General features: G+C 36.2%; 2 protein-coding genes across 2 annotated transcripts in view; one reads left to right on the top strand and one right to left on the bottom strand.

Moving 5' to 3' along the window:
* Positions 1–3,358, top strand: part of zdhhc17 (zDHHC palmitoyltransferase 17) — a 59,812-nt gene extending 56,454 nt beyond the window's left edge. Inside the window, exons 11-17 of the mRNA XM_039660761.2 lie at positions 596–720; positions 803–865; positions 985–1,078; positions 1,297–1,380; positions 1,821–1,978; positions 2,109–2,203; positions 3,074–3,358. Of these exons, the coding sequence (XP_039516695.1) occupies positions 596–720; positions 803–865; positions 985–1,078; positions 1,297–1,380; positions 1,821–1,978; positions 2,109–2,203; positions 3,074–3,212 (758 nt within the window). The 3' untranslated portion in view covers positions 3,213–3,358. The remainder of the gene's footprint in view (positions 1–595; positions 721–802; positions 866–984; positions 1,079–1,296; positions 1,381–1,820; positions 1,979–2,108; positions 2,204–3,073) is intronic.
* A 3,486-nt stretch (positions 3,359–6,844) lies between these two features.
* csrp2 (cysteine and glycine rich protein 2) lies at positions 6,845–13,603 on the bottom strand. Its single transcript, XM_089126680.1, has 6 exons — positions 13,534–13,603; positions 12,035–12,155; positions 10,125–10,293; positions 9,560–9,689; positions 8,197–8,290; positions 6,845–7,138 (listed from the first exon to the last, which is right to left on the bottom strand). Exons 2-6 carry the CDS (start codon positions 12,144–12,146, stop codon positions 7,062–7,064), a joined length of 582 nt encoding a protein of 193 aa, XP_088982806.1. The 5' UTR covers positions 12,147–12,155; positions 13,534–13,603; the 3' UTR covers positions 6,845–7,061.
* Between the last annotated feature and the right edge of the window lie 214 nt (positions 13,604–13,817).

The raw sequence follows: 13,817 nt of genomic DNA, 5'->3' as shown, positions 1-13,817 counted from the left end.
ATAGTTTATTTTCGGTGTAACCAGGAATAACAAATTATGTTATAAATGTACCATTGTCTTGACATTTGTATAGTATAGATGTTGTCGTTATTTTTTTTATTTTTTTTTAAACTTTTTTTTTCTTTCTGTGCTTGTTTTAATGTAAATGTTTATAAAATCAGTAAATACAATGTTGAAAAAAAAAAATTTAGATTTGCTCTGAAAGTTAGTCTGGCACAGAGCTCATTCAAGCCCATTTCCAGTCCGCAGAAATCGCGGCACCAATCAGAAACGTTGGGGCGGGCTTTACACGATGACGACAGCGCTGGGATTTTGAAGCAGATTTTGTAGCCTACATTACAAAGATGGACGCCGCCGTCAAACATCACTCGTTCGAATCAGCTATTTGAACGTTTCCTTTTTTGTTAAAAACCGAGCAAAGAACAACACTCCTCCGCCATCTCCTTCATCGCTCTGATTGGTTTGACGCCCCTCTGGAAATGATTTGTCTATGACGCTTTGCCAGACCATAACTCGGTTACAACTGAGAATGGTCTGGTTTTAACCAGGCTACCATTGTTTCACATTAAAATGAAACTTCCTTAACCCTCCACACTTCTCCCGTTTGTCACCATCCACCTGCCGTTCCTGCTCAATAGCCTGGCTCTCTTCTACAACTTTGGCAAGTCCTGGAAGTCTGACCCCGGCATCATCAAAGCATCCGAGGAGCAGAAGAAAAAGGTAAAATCTCTAACTGCAAACCAGTTCAGCTTTATGCACAAGAAAGCATCACTTACATTTTCCTTTTCTTTCCTCTATTTAGACTATAGTTGAGTTGGCAGAGACAGGCTCTCTGGATCTCAGCATATTCTGCAGCACCTGTTTGGTAATTATGACTTTTCCGTTCTCCTCGCACGCTGGCCGGCGGATAACCCAACGGTCTGATTTGCATTGCAGTTTCCATAGCACATAAAACACTCATTTTACGACCTGTGTACTCCACAGATACGGAAGCCCATCAGATCGAAACACTGCGCCGTGTGCAATCGATGCATCGCCAAATTTGATCACCACTGCCCTTGGGTAGGCAACTGCGTAGGTGAGTTTTCCAAGTGCACATTTTCCACCAACCTCACATGCTTTTCCTCCTGACATTAAAATGAAAAGTCGTAGATTGCTGAAATGTTCCCCAGGAAATTCACAATAGTCAAGAAATCTGCATCCCGTAATTTTTTCTAGTACTAATTTGAGAATAAGAACAGGTATGAATCATTCCTTTAATTTGTCTGGTTTTCTTTCCTCATTGTTTGCGGGCAGGAAGTGGAAACCACCGTTACTTTATGGGCTACCTATTCTTCTTGTTGTGTATGATCTGTTGGATGATATATGGATGCATTTGCTGTAAGTATAATAGAGTTTGTATAGTTTTGCACAAACAACGTGACAATAAATGAATATAAATTTTCAATTGCTACTATTGATTTTGCATTAGTAGCATATTAATAATCTTGATGAATTGAACGTTATGGTAACACTTTACTTGCATAAGACTAACATGACACCTTCATAATCATGACATGACATATATCTTGAATATGAAGAAAGGTTTATGCATGTTTATGACAACTGTCATTAAGTGTTATTCGCTCAGTTCTGACATTTTTAATGCAAATATGACATTGTTTAAGTTGTCTTTATGCCTGTCATGCATAAACCTTACTTCATATTCAAGACATATGTCATGTCATTATTATGAAGGTGTCATGTCAGTCTTATGCACACCCCTTCAAGTAAAGCGTTACCAAAGTTATTTTGGACTTAATATGTCTCTGTTTCTGCAGACTGGAGTGTTCATTGTGCGACCAGCTACACTAAAGATGGCTTTTGGAACTACATAACGCAGATCGCCACCTGCTCGCCGTGGATGTTCTGGATGTTTCTCAACAGTGTGTTTCACTTCATGTGGGTCGCTGTGCTGATCATGTGCCAGCTCTATCAGGTGATACGCTCAAGTCTAGTGAAGCCTTTATCCTCATTACGCCCTAAGTATACTTTGGGTTTTCCGTTCATATGTTGGAGTAGGTTTTGTGTGTATTTGTGGTTTGATGTGTTTGACTTTCTCTTGATAGATCGCTGTTCTGGGCATCACTACAAACGAGCGAATGAACGCAAGAAGATATAAGCACTTTAAAGTTACAGCCACGTCCATCGAGAGCCCTTTCAAGTGAGTCCTTTAAACTCAGTTTATCTGTACAGCACTGAACAGAGGAGGGCGGCAAATGGTTCATTTGTCAAGCGTATTGATCTTTGTATTCTGTAGAATATAATCTTTATGAAACTTCAAAATTATTTTTGTTCGCCAACAATTTAGAAAAAGATCCCATGAGATTATTAATGAATGTGTAGTTATTAAAAAAAAGTCTTCCATCATGGGATGGACTTTATATGACGCTTATATCTGTAGAAAAAAAGGTGGATGATGGCCAATGTTTTACCAAAATATAATAGTTTAATGATGACAAATCGCTTTGGGTTAGTTTTTTTCAGTGCTCATAAACTATTTAACCAGATCTGAAGAAGAAAAACCAAAAAAACAATGTTTTTTTTTCATTGTAGGAAGAATTGCTTTTAAACCAGTTGTTATGGAAAACTAAAACTATTAAAAACATGTGTTAACTGAAATAAAGCTGAAAAAATATATGAATATTAGATGATCATAAAATTAGAATTACTAACTGAAATAATATTAAAGTACTTGGAAATATTTTTAATGAACAGAAACTAAAAAAAAAAAAAACCAATAAACTGAAAATATAAAAATATATATATATTTTTTTTTTTAAATAATAAAATAACACTGTTTAGGACACAGCATGATTGACTAATGTCTATAATAAATAAAATAAATAGTCAAACCTGAACATTTTTCATGAATTGGGTCTCCCAATTTAGTCAAAACTATGAACTTCTCAAGTTTTGTTTAGGAAGCCATCGTTGCTTTTGGTAAAGATAGATTCGGTCAGTTGTTTTTAAGCCAAAGACGTGTTTGTGTGATTCCCAGTAGTAACGCCGCTCCTCCGTTTGTCCCTTGCAGTCACGGCTGTATGAGGAACCTCATAGATTTCTTTGAGCTGCGCTGCTGTGGTCTGCTGCGGCCCGTGGCCATAGACTGGACCTCTCAGTACACAATAGAGTACGACCAGACGTCCGGCTCAGGATACCAGCTGGTGTAGGAGTGAGCGAGAGAGAGAAGAGGGGAGAGGCTGCTCACCGGGACCATCCTTCACTGAGACTGCAAACCTCACCCAGTCAGGATACGCATGCTGTTATTGGTTACCGTCACCAACTCCACCCGCCCCCCCTGCCATAGACGGCACTTTGAGACGCAGGGCCGTGAGGAAGAGGAGGAGTTTAATGGCTTCAGGGGTGTATGCAGTACAACAAACTCTCCTCGATTGGTCAGCAGAGACGTTTCTGGTTTCTTTCGCACATCGACTTGCGTTTTATTTGACTTTTGTTTTCTTCCAGTGACCCTTTTCTGTTGTTTTTAAAGTGAAATCAGATCTTTATCGGTCGTAAGTCCTGGTTCAACCTGGAAGTGTGTGTGGGAATGAGAACTAGCTTAACAGCCGCTGTGCCGAATCATTCTGTGAATTTTGTCGTCACTTTCTCTCTTTAAACACAAAGGGAGATGTTTAGAAGAATGTTCACGCTGTTCTTTTCCATACATTGAAAGTGAAAAGAGTTGCGTGATGATTTCTCAAAATTTCTCCACTAAAAATATGCATACCGGTTTGGAACGACACGGCGGTTGGTATATTATGACAGAACTTTTCCTTTTTAGGTGAAAGATTCCTTTAAGCTGCCTTGATTTGTCTGATCATGATTCTGTATGAATGCTCTGATATTAATCATATAGACTGAAAACATTCATAAGACTAGAGAGAGCCCCTCGTTAAATAATGTGACTTACAACATATTTATTTTAACCTATTTATATAGTATTTTTCAAGTCATTTCAGTTTTTACATTCATCATATATGTACATTTCCAGCATGTTTAATAGTTTAGACGGGAGAATCCTGTGAAACGTGTCCAGAACATGAACCTGGGTTATATTTCACCCTAAAATTGTATTTTGCTTGTCCTGTTTAATAGTTTTCCCCCTTTATTATCATTACCGTAATGCACAAAAACCTCTTCATAACTGTAATCATTTAAATAGCAAAGTATTTTTATTGAACTGCCTTTAAATCATGCTAATTATTATTTTTAAATCATTGTATTACATTGTTTGCTGTAAAAAAAAAAAATGAAATACTGTATTACAATGAGAATTCGAACAAAAAATTGCCTGGATGCGTTGCGGTAATGAGCGCTACAGGAGAAATGTGCTTAATTTCCATCAAAATAATGTCACGATGCAGAACAGTCTTCAGTTTCATGAAAATAAACTTGATTTTGGGTTGAAACGTGACCTGGACACGTTCTCGACGGGTTTATGGGATTCACCCAGATGCCCTCCGAATTTACAAGAAATAATACGCTCGTATGTGAACCTCTATTTATTATGTATGTGTAGTTTTAGGAAGTGTACACATTTAAAGTTAAAAATGCTGTTGAAAAGCCATTAAGTGCACCTGATAGCTGTACGATCTTAATGGAAGTTGCGTTTATCACGCCAGATGGGCTTCTTCCATTCGTTTTCATTTTTTTTTTTTTGTGGCGGCGATGACGTTTGTCTGCCTAAAAACAATGCACTGATCTTTTTGTTGTTGTTAATGTTCATTGTTACTGAAGAAACAAGCTCGCTTTCCCACCGTCGCAGAGGGATCTTCACGTTTACGTAAAGAGGAAGCTCCTCCCCTTTTGCTCTCCTCCATTTCCTCTTCCTGTTGTCATTGCAACAGCTGACAGGACGAACTGATGTAAAGAATGTGCATCTGTACATAAATGAACTAGATTCATTATTCTGTGATTGACTTTTGTTTTTTTTTTTTGTTTTTTATTTTGTCTGTGTTAGTTAAAGCTGCTCCTAATTTTTTTATCTTACCAAAAAGCCAGAAAAAAAAATGGACTATTATCCAAGTGTATGACTGTAGCTTTTAGTGGCGTCTGGCACTGCTGTGTATAGACCTTTGACCTTGCAAGTCTCCACTGCATGTGATCACCCTGCCATCCCAGAGACGCTCCCATCTGTAAATAGTGAATGTTCAGTATTTGCAGCTGGGTTTTTTTATTTTATTTTTTATCCTTTCGTTTGTACATTTTAAACCCAATGTGTGTATCGTTATTGCGTGTCCCTGAGGCCGCTCGGCAGATGTATTATATCTGAATGTCCCATTCTCGTTGATTAATATCCAACTTAAAGGGTTTCTTTTGTATGTTTCATTGCTGGGTTTGATGTACCACTGGATGTACAAATTGTAAATGCCAGAGAAGTAGACGTAAGAAACGCTCTAACTCAAGAGGGCACATTGTTATGACATCATCACTCATGGACGCATTCGATGGGCCCCCGATACTGAAATATTTCGGATTAGGCACGGTTACAAGTCATTCATACATGTGACACTGTTTTTGGGGAAGATACTCACATATTGCTGTCCGGCTGTTTTCCCACCATGTGAAAAGCACATGCTCATCTCCAGTGCCTCAGCTGAGATCAGGACGTCACCCTACTCTGCTTCAGATGTAACTTATTGGGCATGGTTCAATTTTAATGGCTTTATTAATAAAACATTCAAAGGTGAAAGGCCTGTGCGGTAGTTTTCAATCAAAGCGCACTGAAAACAAGTGTTTATTTCACATTGAACATGTTTATGCTTGTAAAATGTACTAGTCTATGAACTATTAATACCCAGTAAAGGGTGGGAAAAAAATAGTTTGCATAAAGGAAATGGACATTACCGACTTTTAATTGCTGTAATACAGATTTTTTTGCATCACCGAAAAAATATTCTATTTAAATTGACATAAATTGAAACAAAAAAACATGAGAATTGGAAGGAGGGGGTGTTTAATTATGAAAATATGAAACGTAATGGTCTTTTTCTTAATGGACATTAAACTATGATCTTGTAAAAGGGATCAAGAATATGTATAAAGAAAATTAACCTTATTTTTAGGACTACTTGTTAAAAATTGTGATATTTTCTCATTCTCATTACTGTACACAGTATTTATCTTATTTTTTAATTAAAATCAGCAATAATAGAGTAATATAAAGCAGTTAAAAATCTGGTTTTAAGTTATGATAATAAGAATTTTCCATGCATAGATGTAAAAGATACATTTACAAGCAAAATAAAGAAGATTTTACAATGTTCCAATGCTTTAACTAACATTAATAATGAGCTGTAGTTTTTCTTTGTTGATGTTAGTTAATAAAATACAGCTGTTCATTGTTTGCTCACGTTAGTTCAGGTCCATTAAATAATATTAATAGATAAAACTTTAGATTTTAATAACGTATTAGTAGCCTACATAAAATTAACATCAGCTAAGATTAATAAATGCTTTAGAAGAATTTTAACTTATTAGTTGTTTTAATTAATGAATTAACTAACGGAACATTCTGGTAAAGTGTTACCAAACAATGATAAAGAATCAGAATATTTTCAATCAATACCTAGGCCATGTTTTAGTCCAGATTATAATGTGAGGTTACACCTTATTTTAAGGTGACTGTTACATCGTACACACTGTACTGCACATATAGAGTTAGGGTTTGGTTTATGGTTAATTACTCGTAATTATGCATAATTTACTGTTCAGTAGTACATGTAGTAACTTGTCACCTTAACATAAAGTGTAACCAAATGATTCATCATTGCCTTTGGAAGTTTAATAATCACATTTGGCTGTATTGCTGGGTTTCAAATTGAAGACCTCTTAAAATGACATTTAAGATATTTAATTTTCATTTTATTCACACTTGTGCTCCTAAATACATTTTACAGTTCGCACATGCGAGGAAAATGCTCGCACTGTTGAGCCTTGTTAATTGTCATGAAAATATAACAAAATTATTTTCGTCATTTGAAATTAGTAACAACCTCTTGAACAACAGTAAAGCGCTATTACTGAGCGTGAACCAGAGCTCCTGCTCCCTGACCGTAGCCAAATCCTTTTGGTCCGAAGTTCTTCGCATAGCATGCTATATATAAAAAAAAAAAGCAACAAAGAAGAAATTAAGCATGAATGTAGTTCATTAGTATGGAAGCTTGTTTCCGCCACAGAATGAAAAATAAAAAAAGGTAATTGAGACTTTTTATCTCACAATTTTGACTCTTTTCTCCCAATTGCGAGTTTACATCACGTAATTCTGACTTTATTTCTTAGAATTGCGAGATATAAAGTCAGAATTATGTGATATAAACTTAGAATTGTGAGATATAAAGTCAGAATTGATTGATATTAAGTCGGAATTGCGAGATATAAAGTCAGAATTGCGTGAAATAGTCAGAATTGATTGATATAAACTGTGATATAAAGTCAGAATTTTGTGATATAAAGTCAGAATTGTGAGATATAAAGTCAGAATTGTGAGATATAAAGTCAGAATTGATTGATATGAACTGTGTGATATAAAGTCAGAATTGCGTGAAATAGTCAGAATTGATTGATATGAACTGTGATATAAAGTCAGAATTGCGAGATATAAAGTCAGAATTGATTGATATGAACTGTGATATAAAGTCAGAATTGATTGATATAAATTGGCAATTGCGTGTTATAAGTCAGAATTGCGAGATGTAAAGTCGCAATTGTGAGAAAAAAAAGTCAGAATTGTGAGATAAAAGGTCTCAATTCTCTTTTTTTCTCGCAATTGCGACTATTTCTCAGAATAGCGACTTTATATCTTGCAATTGCGACTTTATTTCTCACAATTCTTCATATCTCACAATTATGAGATAAAAAGTAGCAATCATTTAAAAAAAATTATTCAGTGGCGGAAACAAGCTTCCATGCATTAGAGAGCGACATGTCATACGAGTAAAGCGAGAACAGATGAGGTTGTTACATCTTTACAGCAACTCATGACTGATTCCTATCTTGTTTCAGGCATTTCTTGCTAATCTAGTTATACTTGTTCAAGTTTTGATGTTGCTATGCTATCAGAGAATCATCCTGACAGGCAAACAAACAAAGATTGAGAAAAGCTTTTAATCATAACCACTGGCCATTTAAACTGCATTAGGATGTAGTGCTGACCTTTGCAGTAGATCTCTCCATCTTTCTCCGTCTGAGTGGTCGACTCCAAACTCTTCCCACATTTGGCACAGCGAAAGCAGTTCTTATGCCACGGCTGGAAGACACACAGATAAAGAACGGATGAGTATCACCAGCTGACATCAGGCACTCAGTGATTAAACTGAGAAACTGGAGCAAATGCTTCACACTTGGATCTGTTTTTTTGGCAGTGGATCTCTAGCATCTGCAAACCCTCATAAGTGTCAATGGAGTCGCTAGTTACACACTTGAAGTGAACTTTTGAACCCAGTGAATAACACAGGTGATGTCACTGTGACAGTATAAGAGAAGTAGTTAGATAACTCTTCATTCATCTAGATCAACAAATATATCAAGAACACTCCTCTAAATATTTGAAATAATTTCAGTGGGATTGGGAACTGTTTGCTATTATTGTTGTATTACATCAATGTGTATTACTTTCCAAAACTTTCCAAAAAAGGATTTTAAGCGTTGCATTTTTTGCAGCAGTATTTCTATTCATTTTAATTTTTTTTATATTTATTGACCATTAGCTAACACCCAAATTCTTTTACTTTTAAAAACATGAATGAAGAATAAAAATAATCTTCTTATACATTTTATATAATGATAGATTCAAATAGAAACTCACATAATATTGATAATGTTTAATGCATCAAAATGATTTTAGCTGCAGTTTTTTGTAAAATTGGAAAATTAATAAAAAAGGGGGTTAATGTAGTAAAAACGGAAAAAATGTGCACATTCACTTATTAACGAGAAGCTACGGATCAGAAACGATTTGCTTTTAGTCAAAAAATATTGTTTTATAAGCTTATGCTTTCAATGCAGTATATGTATTGTTTACACTCGTGGCAGTATATCAGACCTCCTTTGTCCTTATGCATTCAAGACAATGTTAGAGAAAAAAAACATTTATAGGGGCTGTTCAGTGGAACATGTTAGACCGGCAAATTAAAGTAATCTTAAGCATTAATTCTTTTAAAAAGCGGACCAAGGATTGGTTATTAGAGAGGGTAGCGAAATAGAACAAGGAGACAGTTACCATCTATAATTTGTATAGAAAATGAAAATGTTTGTATAGTATGTTGTCATTGTTCACACTATATGTAATTGTCCTGTCTTGACGTTATGTGTAAGAGGACCACAATGGAAATAAGTCCTGGACTTTATTGTGTTTTAATCCTCGATTATATTTCGATGCCTTTTGTTTTTATGTTTTAAGGCTTTCCTGATATAATTAAATAAAAAATAAAAAAACCAAAACCAATGCATAAAGCCTTTTAATGCATTACAAGGGTTAAGAATGTGATGTTTGATGTGCAGTTCAGTCTCTGCTCACCTTCCCAGCGCTCATCACCTTTTCCGCCGCGTACACACACTCTCCACAGCGCGCGCACTTCTCCGAGCCGCCGAACTTCTGAGCAAACTTGGACGGGTTTGGGTTGGTGGTGGGTCGGTGAGTTTGGGTTCTGGGTAGGAGACGGAGAGGTCAGATGTGCTTTTCTGGAGCTCAGCCTGACAAACGGCCCTGAATGAGCAGCTTTGTGTCGGCTGGAGTCTGTGCAGGAACTCCGCTTACATAATACATGCTTTCATAACAATAATCACCTGACGGCAGGCTTGAGCACACCAGACAAGACGGATTTGCAACCAGTTTTAAAATGCTCTAGAAATCTTACACATGGCATACAGAGCATTGCTTTTGCAGCAGTTTATAATAATCATTAATATATTAATGATTTTTTTATGTGTGCATTCATTACAATCACTATTGAAACAAATGCACCACAACACAATGCTACTTATCACACTTATGCATAAAGATAATAAATGTTATTTCACATGGAAAACAAAACACACAATATTAGTTATCCCTATACACAATGAAAAGTGAAAACGCTCACTCTTCAGGTTTGATGCCCAGCCTCTCGCCGCGGTCCATATTGAGTGTTCCTGCTCCCTGACCGTATCCGTATCCCTTTGGTCCGTACTTTTTTCCGTAGCAGGACTTGCAGTAGATTTCCTGCTCATGGATGGCCAGTGTGGTGCTGTCTAACCCTTTTCTGCAGACCACTGGAGGAGGAAAAACACGGATTTTAATGTTTTCGTCCCATGCAAAACTCAATGCTACAATGCTAGAGTGCCGATGTTTGATTTCCAAGGTGTTTCGAGTGGATTTAAGCATTTATTTATCATCCGCCGGGCAAAGAAAAAAAAAAAAACGTACAAAAAGGAATAACACATCTCCCTTAGTTTAGGTTAGAGAAAATTATACCAGTCATGCCACCACTAATAATCTATCATTTTAACTCCAGGATTAGAGGCTAGAATGCACATGATTTTGACTGTTTCATCAACAGACTTGATCTTAGTATGCGAAGAGAGACAAACATGATTCCACAGCCCTTTCCTATTCATCCAGCTGAACAAAACATCGCAGAACTCGATCTTTCTCATTATACAACACATAAAAACCTCACACTTGACCACTACGATTCCAGAAACATCTACAGTTGATTAAAAACTTTGGTCTTAGAGGAAATGTGGGGAAAATACAGAGAGAGAGAGCTCATTAACTCATCATCGCTCGCTCTAAACAGAATGGCTTTTGTGGCGGCCCACCGCGAGTAAACACCACTCATGTGGGCTGGATTGTTTTTGCCATTTTGGTAGCAGAGCACTAATGTGAAGCATGTGCATTCAAGCAGAGCGAGATCTCACAAAAACATGCGAGATTGTTAGTTCACTGCAGGACAAGTAAGGTCACTTTTTCAAGTAACTAGAAAATCGATGCATTATTTTTAAATTTAATGTTAAATTACACAAATATACTTTCCCCCTGCAAAATGCATGTTTGAGATGTTTTACTGAAAGCAATTTGCACTGAAATATCTACTCTCAAGAAGCCTAATGTTTTTTTATAAGGCACATTTAATGTCCTAATTGAACTAAGGCCAAATCTAAGCCCTGTGTGTGCTGTGAAACCAGGCCTTTATTATTTAATATTTTAGTATTTAATCTCACTTTATTAACCAATGTCTTTGCTGTTGACCGTTGATGACCCAATTCATACATAATAATAAGGAAAAAATACTAAAAAATATAAAAAATTCATTTTTTACTAAAGAAAGAGTGTTGAACTTTCTTCTACTATTGTTCTGTAGGTCACAGTGGTTTGTTTGATCAGCGCCCTCTACTGTACAGGGGAAATGAATGAAATCGCATTTCCTTCAGCCTGAGGCCTTTTCATTTCATTTTTGTTGTGAAAAGGCCTTATTAATAAAGTTATATTTTTGCTAAAAGCAAGCAAAATCCCAGCCCAGGAGAAAAAGTAATGCAAAAGTAACGCAACATTTCTTTTCATCGCTCGGTTTGGTTTTTATGGGCGTCTCGCATTGAAGACTGGTGTGAGTGGATAACAGTTTTGCATATTATAATGAGTTTCACTCTCTATCCGGTTTGTCGTCATGAGGTAGGAGTCTATGATTTTGCTCATAGACAATTAAGCCAATTTTAAAGGATTTTAAGCATTGCATTTTTTTGTATATAATCGTTTATATATTCATTTAGATTTTTTAAATATTTAATAACCATTAGATATACAGTTTGTTGGTTTGTTTATTGATTTTTTTGCAGTAATGAGAAATAAAATAGAATAATAAAATAAAACGAGAGTTTAAAAGAAAAACATTTTTAATTGTCATAAAAATAAAGGCTCTGTTTTCCTTTAATTGCTTTATTTTCTTCTTTGAATTTGACCTGGACACATCATGGTGAGTTTTACCTGAACAGTAAAGTGTTGTTTTTCACTTACTACAGAGGAAGCAGCACTTGTGGAAACTCCCTCCATCACACTGGACCTCTTCAGCGTGGTACACCGTCCCGTGGCAGGCACCACATTTGTTTCCTCCACCCCAGTTTGGCATTATAAATATCTTATGAATAGAGAAAACAATCGACTCTTGAGTAGTACAGCTTTAAAAGACAGGAAACACATCCGTCCTTCAGAGTGCAGAGATCAACCTCAGGAAACTGCCCAGGTGAACTTCTAGAAGTGTTAGTGAGAGCGTATCACCACTTATGACCAAAATTTGCATCGTTGGACATAAATCCCTCCATAAAAACCAACTGCGTCTGTCTGGACTAATAAAGGCAAACTGCAGACAGTAAACACCCTGTAGACATCTAGAGACCCCAGCATCAAAACACGCCGAGACCACCAGGAGCTACAGGACAATGGGTCAAAATGAGTCTTTTGTTAAAAACAGAAACAAAACAATGTTCTATATTTTGCAGTAACAATGTCTGGAAGTATAAAGCAAAGCATTCATAAAAATAAAACTGCAGCACGGCTATTTAAAGGATCAATTGTTCAGTCAAATAAATGATATCAGACCTTTCCAACTATATTCAAATTAGAAACGCTAAGTGCTCATAAACATGCATTTAACACTTGAACACTCCTGGAAAACATGAGCAGCTCTCTGTAAAATGACATCATAACTCTCAGAATATTAATGTTTCTCATGGCTTCACAAAACAAGCATAAAAGTAGTGATTACACACTAAACACATGTCCAGACATGAGAGAGGACAAAGCCTCAAAACAACATTAATATCCAAATCACTGTGTGTCTTCTAGATCTCCACTATTAAAGAGTTTTACTGTTTCTATGAGTCTGAGGAGGACATTACAAAAATACCATAAACTCCATGGTAATAACATTGTTTTGAACCCTACCATAAAGGTAAATGAAAATCTTTTAGAAAGTAGCTATAGAACAAAAAATATGAATATGTATATGATAAGTAGCCTACTGCCTCAGCACTTTTTGTCAGTTCAATAGTTTAAGCAAATGTATTTCACCCATCATGCAAATTGCATGGTTATCGATGAGGAATGTTTGCATATTTATTTAATAAATAAATATAAAACAGCTTTTGAATAGGTGCATTTTAAACAGGCAAGTACTAGATAAATAATAAATGTTAATTTTAAACATAAATATTAAATATGTGGTTATGTCGTATATTAGGCTATGTCAGTTTTAAGTTGGCTATTACGTAGAAAAGTAGCCTAATTATATGAATTTTAAATACTGCGATCGTATCCAAAAAATTAAAATAAAACTTTAACTGAAATACTGAGCTGCGTAGGCTACGTCTCCTGACTTTTAATCAAACCATTGGGAATTAAATCATCCGAAGAATAAACCCGATTCAATATTATACTTCTTTATGACTTATTATATAAAACGGATTCTCACACAGACACTCGGCAATATAATCCTGTTTAAAACTGTCCAAACTTACCTGAGCTTAACGTGTGTTTCCCAGCGGATTCCCAAACTGATCCAGTGTGCGCGAACTTCAGCAAACAGGCATGTCATCACGAAATTATCAAGGAGTTTTCTCTTTTTCCACACACACACACACACACACACACACACACACACACACACACACACACACACACACACACACACACACACACACACACACACACACACACACACACACACACACACACACACACACACACACACACACACACACACACACACACACACACACACACACACACACACCGATGACGT

Source organism: Pimephales promelas, chromosome 24 (genome assembly GCF_988280905.1).
Source record: "Pimephales promelas chromosome 24, fPimPro1.hap1.1, whole genome shotgun sequence".
In the NCBI taxonomy this organism is placed as follows: Eukaryota; Metazoa; Chordata; class Actinopteri; order Cypriniformes; family Leuciscidae; genus Pimephales; species Pimephales promelas.
This window is presented reverse-complemented; position numbering and strand designations above follow the sequence as displayed.